Source organism: Peromyscus eremicus, chromosome 15, assembly GCF_949786415.1.
Source record: "Peromyscus eremicus chromosome 15, PerEre_H2_v1, whole genome shotgun sequence".
Classification (NCBI taxonomy): Eukaryota; Metazoa; Chordata; class Mammalia; order Rodentia; family Cricetidae; genus Peromyscus; species Peromyscus eremicus.
In genome coordinates this window covers 17,443,277-17,466,838 of record NC_081431.1, presented here as the reverse complement: position 1 = coordinate 17,466,838, position 23,562 = coordinate 17,443,277, and the positions used below count along the sequence as shown (strand labels likewise).

Below are 23,562 nucleotides of genomic sequence, written 5' to 3'. Positions count from 1 at the left end.
GCTAATGATGATGATTACAAAAAAGCCTGAAGTTAGGGCTCTGGCTGTGTGACTGCTGTTAGCACAGTTGGGAAATGTTATCCAAATGCTCTAATTGTATAGGGGAAATTGTGCCCAATGAATGATCAAACACACCATTCTAGGAATGGAAAAGCTACAATAGCACATGAGAAATTCATAGCAGGAAATGGCTAATATTCAAAAGCCAGTATTACTAAGACTCCTTAAGTTTTGGCTTTATCCTCTGGAAGGACCTTTGGCTTCTTCCAGGTATAGCTTTGTCATAGTCAGCTGAACTCCTACTTCATGTTTCTGCATCCCACAGCACTGTGTAACAGTCTTGGTTGTCATGGAACTTGTGTTGTAGCCCAGGCTGGCCTTGAACTCACAGAGATCCGCCTGCCTCTGCCTCCCAAGTGCTGGGATTAAAGGCATGTGCCACCATCACCCGGCTGATGTAGTCTTTCTTAAAAGTGTTTTTTTACGGCCGGGCGGTGGTGGCGCACGCCTTTAATCCCAGCACTCGGGAGGCAGAGCCAGGTGGATCTCTGTGAGTTCGAGGCCAGCCTGGGCTACCAAGTGAGTTCCAGGAAAGGCGCAAAGCTACACAGAGAAACCCTGTCTCGAAAAACCAAAAAAAAAAAAAAAAAAAAAAAAAAAAGTGTTTTTTACACTAAAGTTGACAGATTATAACTGAAATTGCAGCAGTAAAATCACAGATAAGGGGGTCTAGAGTTCATTCTGTAGTTATGTATAGATATATAGAGATGCCTTTCTTTTCATTTCATTCTCATTTCTTTTCTCAGCTAAACAGTCTTCATATGACAGTATTATATTAAACTAGTTTCTTATTGCTGGTGCTTGAGTTAGCCTAGTCTTTTTGATGTCACGCAGTGTTGTTATGAATACTCTTGTGCATACCTCTTCATATTTTCATCAGTGTATCACTGAGCTTCCTAGGATTGCTAGATTTGTGTTTAAAAGCAAGATGATTCTTCTGTAGGCATATTTGTTGCTATGACAGAAGTAACTTTAAAAAGTAAGAGTTTCAGGAGGCAGAGGCAAGTAGGTATCTGTACATTTGAGGCCAGCCTGGTCTACATAGTAAGTTCCAGGACTGTGTAGAGAAACCCTATCTCAAAGAGAAGGGGGAAAAAAAATGAGAGTTTATTTTCATGTACAGGAAGTCCATCACTGCAGGGAAGGCCTGACAGTAGGAGCCTGGAGCTGCTGATTACATTGCATTCACAGTCAGGAAACAGAGAGAAACAGCCCAGGACTCTATCTAGCTCATGAGTCATGCTGTTCACATTTAGGGTGGGTCTTCCCACCTCAATAACCTAACCGAGATAATCCCTCACAGACATGCCCAGAGGTTTATCTGTTTGCTTATCTTCAATCTTATAAAGTTGACAATATTTATTAACTGTCATATGTTCACTCCTTGTCTAGTTGATATTCAAATTTAACACTTGTAAGTCATAACTTCTCCTTATTCCAAGAAGCTTGTAGCATTTCATAATGCAAAATGCATTCAGTCTAGTTTCAAAAGTCCCTGTAGTCTTTAGCAGTTCCAACACCACAACGTAAAAGTGTAACTGTAGCCAGACAGTGGTTGCTCATACCTTAATCCCAGCACTCGGGAGGCAGAGGCAGGTGGATCTCTGTGAATTTGAGGCCAGCCTGGTCTACAGAGTGAGTTCCAGGACAGCCTGGGCTGTCTCGAGGTGGGGAAAAGTATAACTGTAATCTCTTAACTGTAAGCCCTTCTCACATAAAACCAAGTTACCTACTTCCGGCATACAGTGGCTCAAAGTAAATATTCTATTTTAAAAGGAAGAAATGGGGCAGAGCAAAGAATGATCAAACCAAAGCAAGACCAAAAACCAACAAGGAAAACACCAAAACCCATGCCTCCATATTGGCATTTGGGGCTTCTGTTGGACGCATTTGTGACCTAAAGGGTTTGGATAGCCCCGCTCCCCAAGCTCTGTTGCCTCAGCACGTACACTCTCTTGTGCCAGTTCTACTTCGTACCTGCAGCTTTCCTTGGCAGACGACGTGATTCTGGCATCTCCAACTAACTGAGGTCTCCATTTTGAACTAGGGTTTACCTTCACAGCTTTACACAGGCTGGCCTCTCAGGAACTCCAATCCTGCCATATATCACCTGTCCTCAGCAGCTTTCTGAAACCATAGTATAAGATTCCACGATTCACACAGTGTTATGTCTTTTATGCCTCAGAAACCAGTTCTGTGTGGATGATACTACCAAGTTCTGCTGCCAGCTCAGGATGTAGCCTCCTTGGACCACAGTGTAGCAACTTCAGTGTGTCAGTCCTGGTCAGACACTTCCCTGGCTATTGCTTTTCAGGAACAAGGAACCCTTTCAGTTACATTCTTGGTTTAGACTACCTCCTGTCAGATGAATTTGCATTTTCACAAGTCTGAGCTTTGATGGGTAGGGTCTTGTCCCCAGGGCACCTTTCCGTGCCGAATAGGTTTCTCTTTAATAATTACAGCCTCTTTTCAACAAGGGCCTCAATTGCAACTTTAAACTTGCTCATGCTCACCAGGCACTGTTGGTGCAGACCTTTAATCCCAGCACTTGGGAGGCAGAGGCAGGTGGATCTCTATGAGTTCAAGGCCAGCCTGGTCTACAGAGTAAGTTCCAGGACAGGTTCCAAAGTGACACAGAGAAACCCTGCCTCGAGGGGGAAAAAAAAAAAAAAAAAAAAAACTTTGCTCATGCTCTTTCCTGCACAGACTGCACATTTTTAATGTCTTTGCTTCACATAGATCTAGATGACAGCAGAAATCAGTGGCCACACCATAGCCTAAATGCTATCCTACCCTGAAATTTCTCCCGTCAGATTAATTAGCCCATTACTCCTGTATTTAACTTCACTCAAGTTCTCATGACATGGGTAAAATGCAGCCAAATCCTTTGCCAGAATATCATGTGGATGGCTTCTAGCCCAGTTATTGATAAGTCTGTGGTTGCCTCTGAAGCCTCATAAGCTGGGACTCCACCATCTAGATTTCTTTCAACATTCTTCCAAGCTCTCATAGGAATGGCCCACTAAGATTTGCTTACAGAGCTCAAGGGCTTTTCTAGCCTGAAATTCCAAAAGTCTTCAACATTCCTCCCATAAACCAGTTCCAGTGGCTCATCCAGTGGTTTATTAGAGCAGCAGCCCCACTCCTGGTACTGGTTTTTTTATTCATTACTTATCCTATTACTGTGACAGAATTTCTGACAAAGGCAACTTTAAGGACCAGCAAGATGGCTCAGCCGGTAAAGGGACTTGCTGCAAAGTCTGGCAACTTGAGCTTGATCCCCAGGACTCACTTGGTAAAAGGAGAGAACTGACTCCAAAAAGACCTCTAACCACACATATCATGGCATATGTGTACTTACATACATATGTACAACACACACACACAATTTTTTTTTTATTTACAACATAAAACGAGAGACATAATAACAAAACAAGAGAGTGGCATGTAGTTAAAGGGAAGTCCATCATGGCAGAGAAGGCATGGCTCCATCGTCTATAGTAGGAAGCAGAGTTGTTGTTTTTTACTCTTTTGGGGGACCTGCCACTCAACTCCCAAATAAATCACACACAAGGAGTCTTATTATTTCTTATGAATGCCCGACTTTAGCTTGGCTTGTTTCTTGCCAGCTTTTCCTAACTGTAAATTAACCCATCTGTCTTTTGCCTGTGGGCTTTTACCTTTCTCTATTTTTTGTATACCTTTCCTACTTACTCTGTAGCTGGTTGTGTAGCTGAGTGGCTGACCCTGATGTCCTTCTCCTCTCGATCCTAGCTCTCTCATCTCCCAGATTTCTCCTTCTATTAATTCTCTCTGCCTGCCAGCCCCGCCTATCCTTTCTCCTGCCTCAATATTGGCAGCTCAGCTCTTTTTTAGACCATCAGGTGTTCTGGACAGGCACAGTAACACAGCTTCACAGAGTTAAACAAATGCAAAATAAACAAAAGTAACGCACCCTAAAATAATGTTCCCAACATAAAGTGATAAGTCTGGTGCTGTGTTTACTTTATCCTTTTTGTGCAGTATCTGGGACATCAGCCCATGAATGGTACTGTCCTCATTTAGGGTATGTCTCCTTACCTCAATGATCTAGCCTAGATAATCCCTCACAGACCTGCCCAGAGGCTTATCTGTTTGGTCATTGGTCCAGTTGACAATGTTACCCTTCACACAGTATAAAATAAATACTATTTGATGAATAACCATAGTAAAAAAATATTATGCCCCTGTTTGTACAAATGCATAGAAGTATCACAATTACCTCACTATTAACAGTCTATTTCACTTTAAAAAAAAAAAATGGTTACAATGCTAAATAACCTGCTAATGGACTTTGACTCAAGAGTTTTCAAAACATAGACCCAAGGTTGTTGGAGAGATGATTTAGCAGTTAAAAGCACTATTTGCTCTTCTTGGGGACCCAGGTTCAATTCCCAGCACCCACATGGTAATTTACACTCTAGTTTTAGGGGTCTGAAGCCCTCTTCTACACACATGGAATACATGCAAGTAAAACACTTATACATAAAATACTTTCTTTAAAATGGAAATTTAGCCAGGCGGTGGTGGCGCACGCCTTTAATCCCAGCGCTCGGGAGGCAGAGCCAGGCGGATCTCTGTGAGTTCGAGGCCAGCCTGGGCTACAAAGTGAGTTCCAGGAAAGGTGCAAAACTACACAGAGAAACCCTGTCTTGAAAAACCAAAAAAAGAAAAAAAAAATGGAAATTTAAAAAAAAAATCCAACATCAACCCAAAGAATGGGCAAACTTTTTATGAGAGAGACAGCTACTGGATGTTTTAGGCTTGTGAACCATTCATGACCTTAGCTCTCTGCCTCTTCTCATTGTAACCAAGAGCCATAGGCTGTACTTAAATAGACATGGCTGGATATTACAGACTGTTTTAGATTGGTCAGTCTCCCCAACCCCAAGAGCTGGGGTCAAGTCAGCTTCCCTGAAACACAAAGGTATGTGGAGAACAGATTGCTGAATAGAACGAAAATTCGAGGCGAGTGTGAAATGGGCAGCAGTGGCTGTCATGTTAACCTAAGTTTTCATAAGTACTTCTTACGTAGTTAATCTCTATGCAGGTAACTCTGAGGTCTGCTCAAATAGACAGTGTTTGCTAGTGCATTGAGGAGTAGACAGATGGGAACGGTATCACATAAGTTCATTGCTCAGCTGTCTCCCACATCTTGCCCACATAAATATTCTTTAAACATATCTAAGTACCCATCTGCCTTACTCCACTCTTAGGCACTATGATAGATGCTGGGTAATCAAAAATGGTCAGAACACACCACCTGTCCATAAGTGAAGCCACCTCATTTTCCTTTTAGCTAAGATAGGAAAGGGGTTAAGGAGCTGCTGAATCCTGACGGGAAAGTGTTGGAGTTGCCAGCTTTCGAAATGGTAACTACCTCTTCAGTGTAAGAAACTTCGAAACCTTCTTCCAAAGTTACTAACCTAATATTTGCAGATATTTTAAGATACTAGTTTCAGATCATGTGATCATAGTTTTTAGCATGACTAGAGGCAAACCTTCAAAGTGGCAGTGAAACATGAATTCAGTTGAGCCCAGTTTTTTGTGAGAGCCAAGAAGATACAGGGTGAAGTCAGCATTGGTTTGAGCTGCTTCTCACTATCTGAAATAGGAGGGAGAAGACTCCCAGTCCTAAGGATTATAAGAATGAGAAGTGGGCAGAGAAAATTCAGCAGGTTACCAGCTGACACCCACTTCTACCCCCTAAAGTCCCCAGGCTGAAGCCTACCCAGGCCTCCGTGCCTTGTTCTGACTATAGTCCCTCTGCCAGGGCATCATGGAGCTAGTCTTCATTTGGGGATACTTCTTTCTGGACCATCTGAGCGTCCTTGAAACAGATGGGTCAGGGTTGAAAGCAAAAGCATAGAATGCAGCCCAGGGAAAAGTGGGATGGTAGAAACTGGAAGAGAGTAGAAAAGAACCTGGAAAAAGATTTGGCAGGAATACCCAAGACTGGCTCTTCTAACAGCCTGGGGCTTCTCTTGGTCTAATAGCATTTTGTACTAACAAGCCGTTTTCTTCTGTATACTGTTCAAAGTAATTTTACATGTTTCAAAGTACTTCAAGGACCCAAGACAGAAACCAGACTGAATTAGCTTGACGTCACAATTGTAAAAAAAATGCACAGCTGAAAGAAAGGAAGGGGGTTCAAGAAGGGTGCCAGCTCCTGAGTTAAGGTGCTGCTTGTCAGCAGCCTGGAGTGGCAGCCCCACAAGCCGGTCTCCAGTATGTGTTCTCTACAGCCACCCACCCCTTAGTAGGATAGTCAGCGTTAATCTCTCCTCCCTAACCCAGAGTTCTCTCTTCCTTAGATACTTTGTGGGAAAGAGATTCCTCGCTGGATCAACCGACTGGCCTACTTCAGCTCCTGTATCCCCTTTCTACAGAGTTGCCTCCCGAAGGAGTGGCTCACTCCTGCTGCACTGCAGTCCAGTGTCAGCCAGGAGCTCCAGGATGAACTGGAAGAAGCAGAGGATGCAGCCGCTTCCGCTGCCATGGCAAGTGCTGCAGCTGGTGCCAGAACTGGGCAGCGTCACACTAAACTATGAGCGTCTCCAAAGTCACACCTTCAGAACTATCTCTGGCAGTTGAATATCACTAGAGAAAAGAAAACAGAGTAAATGTCCTTTGGATATTTTGTATGCAAAGATGGCTCTCCCCCAAATCCCAGTTTTTCAGCTCAGGATTATATTTGTAATCAAAAACAAAAACAAAAAAAAGAAGAAGAAAAATCACTTGGCGCAGAGGGAAAACTTTATATGAAGCTGCCCTCTTTTTTTTTTTTTTTAATCCACTTGTAAATTTGGATTCACTTCCTCTGTTTTCTACAAGCTCTGTTAAATTACGTTTACAGTATTTTGTATCACTGTTTACAAATCTTGCATGGACTTCTGCCACCGTGAAAGAAGAAAATCTTCATCTTCAAATATTAGGCAGGTCATCTTTGTACACATCCTGAAAATTGCCAGAGCTACAGCATAAAAAGTAGGCACATGAAGAAGTACCTACATGGTTAGTTCCCATCACCTTCTTAAGAGCTGTGTGTTAGATTTGTATTTGTTTTGTTACCATTTTTGGCACCCAGATACAGGAATCCAAACTGGCCTGACATGAAGGAGCACACACATAACCCAAGGGTTTGGGGCCCTGGGTCAGTTCCTCTCCACCCCCTTCCTATTCTGAGTAGCACATTTCCCAAGGTGCCCGTGGAGCAGCTGGTTTTCATCCCAAATATGCCAACCTCGGCAGGGTGGTATTCTTGTATCTGCTGGCTTGATGCCTCAATTCTATAATGAAGATGTTTTCATGGAAGACACTCTTATTAACTAACAAGTGTTTTTGCACATGTGTTGGGGGAGGGGCTTCATTTTTATTTTAATACATACTAAACTCCCTGCACAGGATGTTTTGGTGGGATGGGAGTATCCTAACCTAGCTTCCTGAGCAGCAGTACAAACTGACATTAAACTGCTTTTTAACTAGTCAGGCTACCTTTTATACTAGACATTGAAAACTAGAGTCTAAAGAAACACACACCCCAAAGGTAATTCTTTAATATTTAATACTTTGTGTACACCATGTCAGAAATGGCTTGTTGGAGTTTATTAGTTCATGATGAGAATAGTTTCGCCTCCTGATAGAAATTCTATTTTCATTGCTCTCTTGTTGAAAAATCATATTTTTGTGTGTCTTAAATTCATCTTTTTATGTTCTCTCAAATGTGTGTCTCATACATAACATAATCTTAGGAATGAAGTTGTCGCTACAGCTAAGTCTTCTTTAGTAAAGAAGTTGTCTGCTAGAGTCTACCCTCAGTTGACCCTTGGATGTAAGAACCAATCATTACATGTCACAATCAATGTTCTGCCTTAAGAGTGAGTGTCCTGTGTAAAGTAGTGGATGCAGCATAGAAACATCCAAGGCACACTGACTGCAGCTTTAGATACTTCATTATTTGAAAATGAACATTTCTCTATGTGAGGATACATATCTTTGAGTAAATTACATCTTTAACTTTTCCATGAGCTGATTTTGATTGACACTTAACATAAGCACACCCTCTCTAGGGAAAGTAAACCTTGGGTTATAAACTCTGGCCTAAGGAAAAAGAAGCCACTTTGAGCTGTTTGACTGTTCTGTTTCCAGAGAAGAAAGCCGTTGCAAGTTACTCTGCTCCATGAGGGGCAGAGCATGTGTTTCAGGAGCCATGCAGCAGGACAGAATATGCGGTCTTTATGAAGAGTTGACTTGGTTCAGGTCTGAAAATGAGACTTAGGACAAAACACTAATGCTCTCCAGGAGGTTGTTCACTAAAAGAAGAGCCCTAGCCCTCAAGCCCAGGTTAGTAGGAAATGCTTGGTACAGTTGACTTGGGGTTTTTTATTTATTAATCATGTGGATCATGGTGTTTTGTAACCCATTGAGATGTAAATGTTTTGACTCTGCTGTTGACTGAAGGGAATGGCCCCTCAGACATTTGTGGGTAAAAAGCCAGGAACAGCTCCTCAGTGCTCACCCATATTTCAGCAGCTCAACACACAAGTAACTTTCTGTCCTCACATCTGTCTGTAGCATTTGAAGTTTGAAGGGGTATAAAGGTCTTCTGGGAAATAAACAGTGCCTGCTCCAGTTACCTGAAAATCAGCAGGTCAAATTCTGGACATGAGATTCCTTGCAGTCTAGTGTACCTGAGGTTGAAAGAGAAAGAAAATCTCAGTGAGGACCTTCTCTACAGTGCAAGTTAAGAGTAGGTTAAATTAATTTTGCTTTTCTTGCCCTTGGAGGAAAGCAATCTTGTTCTCAACCAGAACTTATAAGAAAAAATCCCAAGTCAAAACTCTGGTCATGAATTTACATGTGATCCATGGAGTCAAATACAGCTTCTGTAGTGTAACCAAGTGAGATCATTCTACTGGTAGGTTGAACAGTAATAGTGGTAAAAGACCAGACAGCTCGTTTCTGGTACTTGTTTAAATACGACTGAGGGCATCAACTTTAGAAGTGTAACGTGGGGCTGTAGAAGGTGGTGATTGTTTTAGAGCACCTCCAGGCCTGAACTCCAGCCAACTATTGCTCTGACTCACAGCAATAGCATATTACCCATCACCAGCATCTTACAGAGCAGGGAATTCCAGGGTTAGTCCATTGATAGCCTTGTGTGTGTGTGTGGAGATTAGGCACCACGGACAGCTGCAGAACTCTGTTTCCATGGCTGCTTCTATCACAAGACGGGTAGAAACACATTCACTGCTTCAGGGCTCCAAGCCATGTGTTGTTTTCTTGCTCCATTAGATATTTCCTGTAGCTTTGCTGTATGCTGTGTCTGCTTCAAATGACTGATTTTCAAAGTTAGCTTTGTCAGCAGTTGGTCATCCTGCCATGACGTCCCATTCTTGTCAGTCTGGTTTGAGAGTGTAGCTCACTGTTAGACTGTCATTGTCTGCTCAGTCTATCCACACCCATCTCCACTGTCAACAGGTGGACAGCTGTCAATGACTCTTCGTGGACCTGAAGAGAGATTCTTGTGAAGTTGAATGCAAGTGTGCTGTCCTTCACAGTGTTTATAAACACCAGGAACCTTCACTTTTGCTACCTTGATATAGCATTGGGTTATCTATCATGTTACAACATTGAAATACATCGATTTATTAAAAACTACTTTTATAAGAAATGTTTTACAGTTCTTTCTGACCTCTAAGAGACAATGCTGTTCCGTACTTGTTCTGGGAAGGGGTTGTTTGTACAATCCAGGAGTCCCATCTGCTCTGCAGGAACGTGGCCAGCCCCTCTGTGACATGTCTTTCTTGTAGTCACAGCTTCCCTCACTCAAATGGTGATTACTCTTGGGCACAGGCAGTAGGTAGCAGCGCCGATTTCTGGAGAATGGAGGCGGAGTGGGCCGACTTGACGGCTTTCCCAACCCCTTCAGCAGTGAAGTAGGAGCCCGTGTGCTTGTGCTCCTTAGTTGCCGTTAGCCTCTTCTGCTTGGTACTCCAACCTGAACCTTGGCCTTCACCTCCATTGGCCTTTTTGTACCTTGCTCAATGGTTTCCTCCCCTGATTTAAACTCTTCCCCTCGAATTAAGTCTTATCAAGTAAATGAATAGTAGTTTTTATGGTCTACCAAGATTTGTCCACTCTGCCAAAAAAGAGTGATCTACTCTAACTAGGCTCTTCTCACCTCAGGGACACTTCCCATAATTTCCTAATAAACTCAGATCTGCTAAAACAACTTAAAGGTACTCCCTCCAAAAAGAATGCCAGTAATACTAGGGAACAGTTAACTTTTTTTAATTGTCCCTAAATGTATCCGTGTATTGGCTTTGCTCTAATTTTCTGGAAGTCTGTGCTAAGGAAGATTAATGACTTCCTATACTTTCTAAAAGGTCAGTTAGTAGCCAACAGCTACTTGCTTTCTTATGGTAGCAAACAGAGCTTCTCTCTTACCTTTGTCCCGGGGGCTGCACTTTAAGCTGTAGCCTGGGGGGAATTCTGTTCCCCCAGTGACGGCTTTACCTAAATCTCTGAAGTTCTAATCAAACTCCAGATTCAAAGGCTAGGAGAGTAGCAACTGGCTCATTTCCTGTCTCTGCTGAGGTCCAGGAAGTCTCTCTCCTCCCACACGCCCCAACTAAAAAACCCGTGCTCCACTCCTCCCTGCTGCTTCCTGTCAGCTGGTTGCTAACCGCCTCTCAGAGCCCAGGTTAAGTCTATTAACACAAATGCAACACATCTTTGCCTAGTTAAACAAATACTCCACAACAGAGAACTGCTAAGCATTCTCAGACCTGTCTAGTTCCTCTCAACACACCTTGACTCAAACTGCAAATTTGAGCAATTTTCTTTCTATCCAAACCAAGGGAACACTAAAGAAATGTTAGCACACCTCTCCACTGGCTCAGGGACCTATTTATTTCCAGAGACCAGATGAGTCTTGATGTGCTCTACAGCCCTGCCCTGGCTGGGAAGAATTCACAGTCCCACTTGAGAGTGACCCCCTCCCATGCTGTTGAGGGCTGCCATTTCAAAGCCTTGCCCTGGCCCCTCACACTGGAGAGCACTCACTTGAAATGGGCCTCAAGTTGAGGAGGACATTGGCTATCACCTTGTCTTCTATCCTATCCCAAACTCACAGGCAGCCAGTGGATTTAGTGCTGGGACAGCCTCGATCTACTTCTGAAGCCCTAACTGTATCTCAGATCTCAGGCTACCCATAGAAACTACATGAGTTGGAGGACTTGGGTACAGTTACTCAGGTTGCTAAACCAGACTCCTCAAAGCAGCTTGAATGCAGCTTGCTTGACTGTTCCAAATACATGTGTGAAGTGAATAACAAATTAAGAAGGGCAGTTTGGAGCTGGAGTGGTGGCTCAGCAGTTAGGAGAACTGGCCGTTCCTCCAGAGAACCTGGGTTCCTGTAACTAGTCCCTGGGGCATCTGAAGTCCTCTTCTGGCTCTTTGACCTCACATGGTACACAGACATACATGCAGGCAAAACACTCATTTAAAAAAAAAATTAAGGTAGTTTGGTCCACCTGGGGGTGGGGTCTCAGTGTAAGTGGCCTGTCCTTATCCCCTCAAATATGAGCTGGAACTTTCCAGTGGCAAAACTGGAATATGGCCTGAGTGAGCAGAGGCTGCCAGACTTGGCCAAAGCAAGTATAAGAAACATACCTTCCTCTTCTGCCAGCATCAGTGAACAGACACCACAGGAATACCCTAGCATTGCCCCCACAAATATTTAAAAAACAAATTACTACCTTAGACTGAAGACAAAAGAAAAAGCAAAATCCTTTTGTTCTACCTCTGACGTGTTTGGGGATGTGCTAGGTCACTTAAATACATTTCATTTATCACAACATCCTGTGTGTCACAAACACAGTTGAGAGGTTATTAGCCTAAAATCACACAGATTTCCTGGTTAAAGTGACTGTCCAGCAGCCTAGATAGGTGAACCATTGAAGGACTTAGTCATTGGTTCCCCTACAAAATTCAGTAGAGGTGGAGGCAGGATTTCCCAAGTTTTTGATAGGTTTGAGTCAACCTATACAAATCATTGAAAAAGTAACCACAAAATAAAACTTGAACCTGAGCACTTTAGAGAAAACTGTCTAGAAGCCCCTAGTCCCTAGGCTAAGGCTGGCCTGTTTTATCTAAGGGCCACCTCCATCAATCAGCCATCCATGCTTATGTCTCATGACCAAAGACCCAAACTGCTCAGACCCCAGGGACCCTGCACATCGCCTCATCGGCCAGCTGTCCATCCTTACTATCCCCTCTTCCAGTGTGGCAAGCAAAAATGCTTTAGTAGGTGACACTTGGGGTGTTTTAAGAAGCATCTCTTGGCCACACCGTAGCCCTTGAGAAGCCCTCGAAACCTTTGTGTTCTCCATTTCTGCTTCTGTCCTTCCCACTGCAGAGCCTCTAGCCAACTGAACCTGAGCTGTCCAGTTTCACCAGATGCTACCTGCTGCTTCCCACTCTTCTGCTCTTGCTGTCTTCTCCAGCCTTTTCCTGTCCTCATTCCCAGTGATTACATCCCCACAGATGGCCCATGCCATTTGCCTCTGTCATCTTGGCACCCTGACCCCCTACTTGCCAGCCCCCTCCTCAGTCATGTTCATCATTCTACGCCCACACGTTTCATCATCCATTCCCAGGTAATAATCACTGTCATTGTCCCAGTCTCTATCACTTTAACCCTGAACACCAGGAATGTTCTAAACCACTTCTGGAATCTTTTGTTTGTTTTTTTCAAGACAGGTTTTCTCTGTGTAGCCCTGGCTGTCTTGGAACCTTGTAGACCAGGCTGGCCTTGAACTCAGAGATCCACCTGCCTCTGCCTCCGAAGTGCTGGGATTAAAGGCATGAGCCATGCCTGGTCACTTCTGGAATCTTTGTTCCAAGCATTTCTGACCATTAACTTTAGGGTAACCTGGTCCACTGCACTACAAGAAGTCATTGACCTTTTCAAGAACCCAAAGCATTAAACCTAGCAATTACTAATGTCTCCCCCTAAACCCACCTCTTTCTCCTCTCACCCAAACCAAATCCTGTGGCCAGCAACTAAGTCATTTCCTCCTCAGGGCCCTCTGCCACTTCAGTTCCCCTTTATTAAAATCTGGCGGGCTAGCACGATTGGGATATAGATTCTGCCAGAGTCTAGCTGCCTCTGTGTGGGTTGGCTTGACCTGATGTCTCTGTCCACAAAGCAGCGGGCACTCACCACTGCACCATGGCCTACTCTTGGTCCCTTGGAAGTCAGCTCCCCCTTGTTGGAAGCTCAATTGAGACCCTCACTTGATGCCTCAGTACAAAAATGTCGGGTCAATTGGCCTCTCATCTCAATCTCCAGGCTCACAGAATTTGTCTCCAGAGACACTGCTACCGTGGGAGGTGCTCCCTACTTTTGTCAAATGTCCCCCACCCTCGGCTTCCCAGACTTTGTCTCTAACGATTTTACTCCCCATGCCTCAACATCGAATTTCCTCTTTCCTATCAGCAGGTAGCGCAGGGGATCTCCTCTACAATGTCCCCTAGAGTCCTGCTATGACAAAGTGAAACTTCTCCATCGCCACAACCAAAATATGCCAGCTCCATGTCCCAGTCACTATTTTGAAAATCACCTTAATTTTGAATGATGTATAATCTAATAGAACTTAGGTCTGGGAGTGGAGCTCCCAGTGTATCAGGTGGGAGAACACTTGCCTAGTATTTGCAAAGCCCTGAAAAGTAGAGGGGAGAGATGTACATAATTGTATGTACAATTTAAAGGGTAATAAAATGAATAACACGCTCTGTACCTACCACTCAGCTTAAATAACAGGCCTGGAGAACATGTCTAGGCCCCTCCCCCATTTCTACCTCTTCCTTCCACCAGAAGGGGAACCACCATCTTGAAGTTCATGTACATTGTCCCTTTGGTTTTTTTCTTTATGGTTTTATTACCTGCATATGCCTATTTTTGAGCTTTGTATAAATGAAATCATATATATCCCATGGTTTTTAAATTCTCTATTTTTATAATTCATGCATATTAATATGTATAGTTCTAACTCGTCTCCACTGCTGTATTGTATTCTACTGTATTATACAAACACACCATGATTCTGTTTATATATTCTCCCTTTGATGGATGTTTGAACTGTTCCAGGTTTCTCACTGATGAGCAATACTTTGTGAATTCTCTAAGGCATGTCTGCGGTTGTGAGGATCTCTCTAGGAGCTGCTAGGAATGTATGTGTTCAAACTTATTGATGTAGAAAAACAATATACTCTTATTACACTTTTATTAAATAAAATCCTGTTCAGCCCTCTATCCATCTGCTAATCAAACAGAACTCCATGATCCAGTTATTCTCTTAGAATATCACATAATGAAATTTCTCAGAGCTTTGCCTTAAAAATATTTTTCATAACTAAAGGAATCAGACAAATGAAAATCATACTAACCTCCCACACAGCCAATGGGAAAGATAACACTGAACATTGAAAAAGTAGTTTTAAAGAAGTCTAGTCAAGCTGGGCACAGTGTGCACGGCTGTAATCCCAGGTTTGGGAGACCAAAGCAGAATTGTGAGATTGGGACCAAGTGAATGGCCCAGCAAGAGGTGTCTCAAAAAACTTAAAAATGGCCGGGCGGTGGTGGCGCACGACTTTAATCCCAGCACTCGGGAGGCAGAGCCAGGCGGATCTCCGTGAGTTCGAGGCCAGCCTGGGCTACCAAGTGAGTTCCAGGAAAGGCGCAAAGCTACACAGAGAAACCCTGTCTCAAAAAACCAAAAAAAAAAAAAAAACAAAACAAAACTTAAAAATGTATGCCTTGTTCTCTGTAGAATGACACTTAGGAATAGTATGATTCAAGACTGAGCAGCAGAGCCTGGTTAGACTTTCAAAGCTTTAAGGAATAAATTAAAAATAGAAGTGTCTGTTGGGCCTGTGTGATGGCCCAGCAGGTAAAGGTGCTTACTGCCCAGGCTGACAACCTTAGTTCAATCCACTGGGCCCACGTGACAGAAGGAGAGAACTGACTCTCACAAGTTGTCCTCTGACCTCCACGTGCACACTGTGGCACACATACATCCCTCACACACATACACACGAATGAATGTTTTCAAAAATCTGTTAACTCCAGAGAAACCTGGGACCTCGTGTGTCCTCTGTGATAACATGCAGGCTTGGCTGCAGGGTTGGACATGGCACCGAGTAGTCCTAAAACTTGCACAAACTTGGAAAATTTCTCTGACAGGTCAGTTGAAGACTGGCTATTTTTCTTCCACAAACAGGCTTGAAAGATCAAAGCACTTGATACCCCACAGGATATAGGGTTTATCATAACATCAGAGTCCATATTTTGTCCAAGCCACCTGAGGTAGTAAATGCTTTGTCATGTGGCTTTGCCATTCCCACCACCGGGCTTTAGTTCCTGTTACTTGTATCTTTGTTAGGTGACACTGCCCATGTCTGCTGAGTGTAGGCAGACCTCTTCTCACTTTTGACGTATACGGTCATGATCATTAATGAGTGTGTTACTTTTCTTATAGACAAGATATACCCCAGCAGCTATTACTTCCGGCAGCTAGGCTCTGCCTCCACACTGCCAGAACCTCCCTGAACAGTAGCACCAGCTGTGGGCCAAGGAGGCAGTTGCAAGTCACTGAGAGACGCTTCATAGCTGTGATGGTCGCTATCAGTTGTCAGCTTGACTAACTTTGTAATCACCTAGAAGACATGATCTGGGTGTGTCTATGAAGATGCTTCCAGAGAAGATTAACGGATGAAGGCCCGCCCTCACAGGGGGCCATAGCTTCCAAGGGGCAGCCAGATACAAGGGTCTGAGGGAAGGTAGTTTGTCCCTGCCCTCAGATCCCAGCTCCTTAACCTGTAGTGAATTGTACCCTCGGCTCTCCTGGGAGCTCCAGGCCCTGGCATTGGACTGGGACTAGAGGCATCTAGCTCCATGGGCTGCGAGCTACCAGGTTGCTGCCTTCTTCATTATGCAAGTGACCACTGTAGGGCTACACACAGCCCTTAAGCGCAAGCTACTCTAGTAAATCTTATATCTACATTATGCTAGTCCTGCTCCTCTGAAGAACCCTCCTTAACGCAGATGTGGGTAGTAGACAGGAGGTTAGCTCTGAGAAGGACTGGCCAGTGGGTTCCCCAAATTAGGACATTAAAAAGATAGGACCAGGGGCCGGGCGGCGGTGGCACTCGCCTTGAATCCCAGCACTCTGGAGGCAGAGCCAGGCGGATCTCTGTGAGTTCGAGGCCAGCCTGGGCTACCAAGTGAGTTCCAGGAAAGGAGTAGAGCTACACAGAGAAACCCTGTCTTGAAAAAACAAAACAAAACAAAACAAGACCAAAAAAAAGAAGCCTCAAAAGAAGAATGAGTGGTAGTAGACCCTCTAAATGGGCCAGCTCGGGACCCTAAAACAGGATGGTGGTGGCTGAGTCCAGGTCAGATCAAACCAACTTCAGAAATTCCTCACTGGGGAGCATGTGGAACTCTGTTAGCTTTTCCCCTATCAAGTTTTTCAATTTTAGAGTGACTTAAACCCTTCTACCTATTCTTGCACCCTATGCATCTGCTTTAGAATTCTGGGTAAATTAGAATTCTGGGTAAATGGGCATCCAAAGAGAGTACACCCCTTTCCTGGAAGTGTCTACCCTGGAGAAGGCATGGGGGATGGTTTAGCAGAGAGGAGAAGTGTAAGCCCCCATGTCTGCCAGGATCAAGTTAGAGTATGTTTTTGCTTTCTTGTTTAATATCATTAAATAAACTTGAAAAGGGGTGTGTGTGTGTGTGTGTGTGTGTGTGTGTGTGTGTGTGTGTTACACACACACACATGTCATGACATGCATACATAAAGAGGTCAGAAGACATCTATCAGGGGTCTGTACTTTCCCACCACCTTTTGGGATCCGGGGATGGAACTTAGATTGCCAGGCCTACACACAAGCACCTCTACCTGCCGAGCCAGCATGCCAGCCTGCCCCAGTTAAACTCTTGATTGACGGTGGGAATTCTTCCCTTTCAAGAACATAAGAAAAGATACTTTAGATAGAGACCAGACCAGAGGAAACTGGAGATCTGTATTCTTATGAGAAGTCCTTCTCTGGGGAGGTGTAAACATCTACCCCTCCTTACACTGTTCCAAGAGTAAAGTACAGCTCCACATGAACTCATTGGGCTTGCTCACAGAACATAGGTGAAAGACTGCTTACAGGAGCATGGGAAGCCCAAAGCAGCTCCACTGGGAAGTCTTAAGCATGTATGATAGTTTCTCTGTAGCTGAAAAGATGGAGTCCCTTCTTGGTTAACTTTCCTCAACCTAGATACCCTAGCACCTCCCCAGATACCATGCAACCAGGGCTTGCAAAATCAGAATTGCATACAAATGCCTGGGAGTGGCTGGAGTCTGGGGGGGGGGGTCTAATCCCACCCCTTCCTTCTCTAGAGGACCATCAACAGTCAGCAGGCCCAGGGGTGGTGGTCTCTTGCAAGCAGGCATGGCTGACCTGATGAAGATATGTCTGTGTTACTCTGGGAATAGCACTTTATAACATCTATGTATCATCATGACTGGCTCTAGAAAGAATTGTGGGTGCTGGGAATTGAACCCAGGTCCTCTGGTAAGACAGCCCGTGCTCTTAACCACTGAGCACCTCTCCAGCCCTTTTAGAAAGAATAGTAAGGGTGGCTTTCTCTAACAGGGTTGGTGGGTCTCTAATTCCACTACAGCCAACCTTGCCCAAGTCCTCCTCGTGGTATAGAGTTAAAAAGGGTTACACACAGTTAAAGAGATTACACAAGAGAAAACACATTGTTGGCTCCTGATTCACCGTTTGTGAGAGGCAAGGAATTTAATGACTCCACATAATCTTTTGGAGCACTTCGGGAAAAATAAGGAATAGAATGATGCTGGCTGATTGCTAAAAGACCAAAGAAATGAAAGAAATAAGCTTAGAGAGGCAAGTTTCCCAGCTCCAGATGAAGACATGACCAACCATAGTTCATGGGCCTCAGGTGGCTATAAACACAATCCAATACAAAACCATAAACTTACTTAAAACATTATGAGATATTTCTGTGATTTTTTTTTTTAATGTGATTTTCCAGGATGAACTTTGTAGGTGAGATCTTGTGGCAGTGTCAAAAGGTTGGACATGCCTGCAAGGCTTCTAAGTGGGTCTTAAAGAGAACCTTCTCTCCCGCAGCCACAAACTGAAGCTGCTGAAAAGCAGTCAGAAACCCTCATCGTGTAGCTGGCTGACCTACTAAGTGAGTTAAGTCTGGGCTCAAAGTATGCCCATAAAGTGAAGATCTGGAAAACTGGGGTCCTGTAACTGGGGAAAGGCTGATGCCATTGAACACTCAGTGGTTGATGAGTTTACTTTACCCGAAGAAGTAATGTCCATCCCCACCCTCAGAAGCAGATGCATCCCAGTCCTGCTGCTATCTGCTGCAGAATCACCCTCTGACATTGCTTGAGGTAATAATGCTGTCATATATATATATAAAACTTCAATGACCTTCTTGCCCATCTATCTTTGCCTCTAGATTTATAACCAGACTCAGGGCTAAACAGGCCCTGTGATGGCTGTTCTTAGATGTCAACTTGATTATAGCTGGAATGAACTACAATCCAGAAATGGAGGGCACACTTGTGATCTGGATCTTGAGGCTGGAAGACATAGGATTTTGATCTGGATATTGAGTCGGGATGACACATACCTCTAATCCAGATCTTAAGGCAGGAAGGCACACCTTTAACCTGGGCCACACTTTCTGCCAGAGGCCTACATAAGGACAATGGAAGAGTGAAGAGTTTTTCACCTGCTTGCCCTTGCCTTGTCCGCACATCCATTCCGTCACTGGAATTCAGCAAATACAGAAGACCAGGCCAGCGAGACACCCAGCCACACAGGACTGAGCAACTCTAGATTCTTGGACTTTTCATTCACAGCTAGTCATTGTTGGACTGCAGCCTGTAAGTCGTTCCAATAAATTCATAGATAGATAGATAGATAGATAGACAGACAGACAGACAGACAGATAGATAGATAGATAGATAGGTAGATAGATAGAATTACAAAAACATATACAAATATATATATTTCATGTATGTGTGTGTGTGTGTGTGTGTGTGTGTGTGTGTGTGTGGAGAGAGAGAGAGAGAGAGAGAGAGAGAGAGAGAGAGAGAGAGAGAGAGATATTCATTCCATAAATTCTGTGACTCTAGAGAACCCTAATGCAGGCCCCTAGAAGTGAGGTACAGAGTGACCCATATAGAAGTGCACTACACCACTAAAGGATTTTCAAGCTCTGGGGAATATGCATAGGGATGGATTTTAGGGGTGTAGGATAATGGTGGAAGGAACATAAAATCATATCAGGCTAGATTTATCATCATTGCTTCATTGAGCAGAGTCTGAGTTTAACGTTAAGGTCCCTCAGTTTCAAAACAAAAAACAAAAAAAACAAAAAAACAGGTACCTCCAGGTGTGGTGGTGTACGCCTTTAGTGCCAGTGCTTGGGAGTCAGAGGTGGGCAGATCTCTGTGAGTTCAAGGCCAGCCTGGTCTACAGAGTGAGTTCCAGGGCAGTCAGGGCCATGTAGAAAGACTCTGTCTCAAAACAAAAAACAGAGTGCCAATAATCTTTATGTGATGGCTCAGCTCTATTTGAAGTATAGATCCAAACACCTACTGTGAATGCGCTGGAAATGCTGGTATCCTTTGGCTTAACCATGGGAGGATGCAAAGGCCAGAGAAATCGTAATGCTGGAATGCACTTTCTGGGTAAAACACACTACCACAGGAAGGAAGACTTGTGAGCGGGCACCAGCCCACTTGAGCTCTGCCATTGCTCATGCTTGTATGCCAGGTCTTACCACGGGAACTGCAGCTGCGCAGTCAGATAACGTAAGTGTCATGGAGCCCAGAGTAGCCAGGGCCAAGTGGCAGCTCTGGATGGCCAAGGGTAAGGTGAGCAGCCAAGGTCACTCAGTGATCACGATGGTCGGACTCATGTAGACCTATAGCACTGGCTGATTGATCATGGTGCCCCCAAAGTGACACAGATGGGAACCTACTAAAAATCCATGCTAGACCTGTGTAAGCAGAAAAACTCCAGAGCAAATGAACCAAAGCTATCATGAATCACAGCAACGGAGCATCATGGCCCCACAACCAATTTCCAGACCTGAGACCTTTTTTTGGGGGGTGGGGGGAGAAACAGGGTTTCACTATGTATCTATCCCTGGCTCTGGCTGTCTTGGAACTCACTCCGTAGACCAGGCTGGCCTTGAACTCATAGAGATGTGTACCAGGCTTTTTCTTTTTGAGCTACCAACCAGCTCCCCAAATCATGATGTAGAGACTTATTATTAGTTTTGAATGCCTGGCCTAGCTTAGGCTCCTTTCTGTGAGCTCTTTTCCCTTAAATTAGCATGTTTCTCATTACCTACTTTTTGCCTGTTCATCTCTGATGGAAGTCACGACAGGAACTCAAACAGGGCAGGATCCCAGAGGCAGGAGCTGATGCAGAGGCCATGGAGGGGAGCTGCTTACTGGCTTGCTTCCCATGGCTTGTTCAGTCTACCTTCTTATAGAAGCCAGGACCAGCAGCCTGGTCCTGGGATGGTACCGCCCACCATGGGCTGGGCCCTCCCCCATTGATCACTAAATGATAAAATGCCTTACAGCTGAATCTCAAGGAGGTATTTCCTCAGGTAAAGCTCCTTCCTCTGATGACTCTAGCTTGTGTCAAGTTGACACACAAAACCACCAAGTACAGACATGCTGGCCAAATAGTGAATTTGGATTGTTGGACCTTGGTGTTTTGTCTCAGGACTGAGTCAGTGGCCAAATAAGGGAGTGGACCTTGGGGGCTAGCTTTAGGAATGCAATCTAACGGTGTTAGCAAGGGGGAGACCGGTAAAAGACAAAACCCACCGGGGCCTTGTTTGCCATGCTTGGGCCTGCTAGAGCTCTTCATCCCCACCTATGTGTTTTATTATTGGGTCACCGGCTGTTGGGTAAGTGGGCATCGTTCTTTCTGGCTCCTTCCTGCTGACATTGGGGCACTGTTGTTAGGGACTCAAGGGAGCTGGATTGTTGGTCAAGGTCAGGAAGAGCAGGCTGTGTCAGTTGATGTCCATATTTTACGGGACCATCTGAAGCAAAGGAAGTACGGCGGCGTTGGAGCGGTTTGTGAGGATGGACTGTCTTGGGCTAGTTGCTTTGGAGCCATCTAGGATGCAGATTCCGAGGGAACATCGGGGGCTGCCGAGTTGTTTCAGATCCCTTTCTTTCCCTCTATGCTGTTGTTTGGACTCCCAAACATTTACTGTGGCTCAAAAACATAAACCTGCGGCCCTTCCTACAATATAGATTTCAAGACAGATAACAAACAGTGGTAATGCTACTGTATCTAAAACGTTTATCTCTTCTTATAAACTTAAAAAATGAAGAGCTCTAGCAGGCCCAAGCATGGCGAACATGGCCCCGGCGGGGTTTGCCTTTTACCCTTCTCCTCGCCAAAAACCGTTAGATTGCATTCCTAAAGCTAGCCCTCAAGGTCCCCTCCCTTATTTGGCCACTGACTCATTCCTGAGACAAAACACCAAGGCCCAACAATCAAAACTCATTATTTAGCTAACATGTCCAGTCGGGACTTACCGACTCACCCTACCACAAACTCTCCCTTTTTCTCCTTAAAAAACCCACTCCTGCTTGCTGCTGCTGCTGTCTTCCTTTGTGGACTCCCCCACCCCACCCCATCTCACCCCGCTTTCCCCTCTCGGGTAATAAACCTCCTTTGTTCTGAGAATTTGGTGTCTGAATGTGTACTATTCTTGAGGGGCCGCCCTCCCACCGTGGGGCCCTGAGCTCATCGTGAGGTGGTGGCTTCCTCAGTCCTGAAATGCACAATTGGGACAAATATACTTAAGAGCTGGCAGAATCCCCACACTGGTTCCCCTGTCTGTAGAGGGAGTGGGGACTATTATTATTGAAAAGGCCAAAAGGAATCCATTAAAGCTGCCTCTGCCCTGGAAAACAGTGACCTGAAATCAGTGTGGAATCCCTGCAGGGCCTGAAGAAACCAGTGCCAGGAAGAGACTTGGAAGAAGCAGGTTTGTGGTGGCCTCCAGACCTCTGCTTCACTCTGTCTCCTGTTTGGCCTGTGCAGAAAATGGATGGATCTGGAGAAAGACTGTCAATTATCATAAGTTTAATCAAGTGGCAATTCCGATGCAACTGCTGCCCCAGATGTGGTCCTGTAAACTGTCACATCTCCTAGCCTCTAGTACTGTCAACTGATATTGCAAATGCTTTCTTCTCCATAATCATCTGTAATGCCTACCAGAAGCAATTTGCTCTCAGCTGGCTAGTCCAGCAGTACGCCTTCACTGTCCTCCCTTAAGGGTATGTTAATTTTCAGGCCTGTTTCACAACTCAGTTCAAAGAGAACTGAATCTCTTGTTTCCTCCACAATGTACAACACAGATCCGTTACATTGATGTGTTAGAACATGGGTCTGCCTCTTTAAGAGGCCAGGCACTCTTAAGAGGTGAGATCTCGGGCTGGAGAGATGGCTCAGCGGTTAAGAGCACTGGCTGCTCTTCCAAAGGTCCTGAGTTCAATTCCCAGCAACCACATGGTGGCTCACAACCATCTGTAATGAGATCTGGCGCCCTCTTCTGGCATGCAAGGATACATGCAGGCAGAACACTGTATACATAATAAATAAATCTTTTAAAAAAAAAAAAAGAGGTGAGATCTCCCAGCCTGAAGAAATCAGGCCACACACAACCCCCCTTCAGCTCTCACCCTGGGACAGAGAATTAAGGTGTTCTGGGAGCTGTTAAGAGTGTTTACTGTGCTGAGTTCTGAGGCCAGCCTGGTCTACAGAGTGAGTTCCAGGACAGCCAGGACCACTTCACAGAGAAACTTTGTCTCGAAAAACACAAATAAACAAAAAGACTGTGTACTGCTCTTGCATAGGACTTGAGGTCCGCTCCTAAATACCCACATTGGAGAGTTCACATCTGCCTGTAACTCCAGCTCCAGGGACAACACCCTCTTCTGGACTTGGCAGATACCTGCTCTCATGTGCACGAACACACATATACACACAAAATGACTTTTTTTTTTTAGTTTTTCAAGTGTAGCTCTGGCTGTCCTGGAACTCAGTCTGTAGATCGGGCTGGCCTCAAGCTCAGAGAGATCCACCTGCCTTTTCCTCTGGATCAAAGTACTAGGATCAAAGGTGTGCGCCACCATCACCCAGCAAATCTTTTTTCAAAGCTGTTCTGCGAGTTGGAATTTATACCTGGCTCCTCCATGCTGTTTGTCAGGTATCCTACCCCAGACTAAATCACATGGCATAAAACTTCCTGCCAGCACTCCAAAACGTATGAAAGCCAGCTCTTTCCTTTGTTCAGGGGATTGATCC

The 23,562-nt window shown here is 44.7% G+C and overlaps 1 protein-coding gene across 7 annotated transcripts in view; it reads left to right on the top strand.

Moving 5' to 3' along the window:
• Nucleotides 1–9,772, top strand: part of Desi2 (desumoylating isopeptidase 2) — a 58,168-nt gene extending 48,396 nt beyond the window's left edge. For 5 of the 7 annotated variants that reach the window (XM_059280957.1, XM_059280958.1, XM_059280955.1 and 2 more), the window contains exon 5: nt 6,414–9,772. In XM_059280957.1, the coding sequence (XP_059136940.1) occupies nt 6,414–6,650 (237 nt within the window). In that variant the 3' untranslated portion in view covers nt 6,651–9,772. The remainder of the gene's footprint in view (nt 1–6,413) is intronic. The other 2 variants (XR_009383297.1, XR_009383296.1) reach the window with 2 other exon arrangements.
• Nucleotides 9,773–23,562: the final 13,790 nt, after the last annotated feature.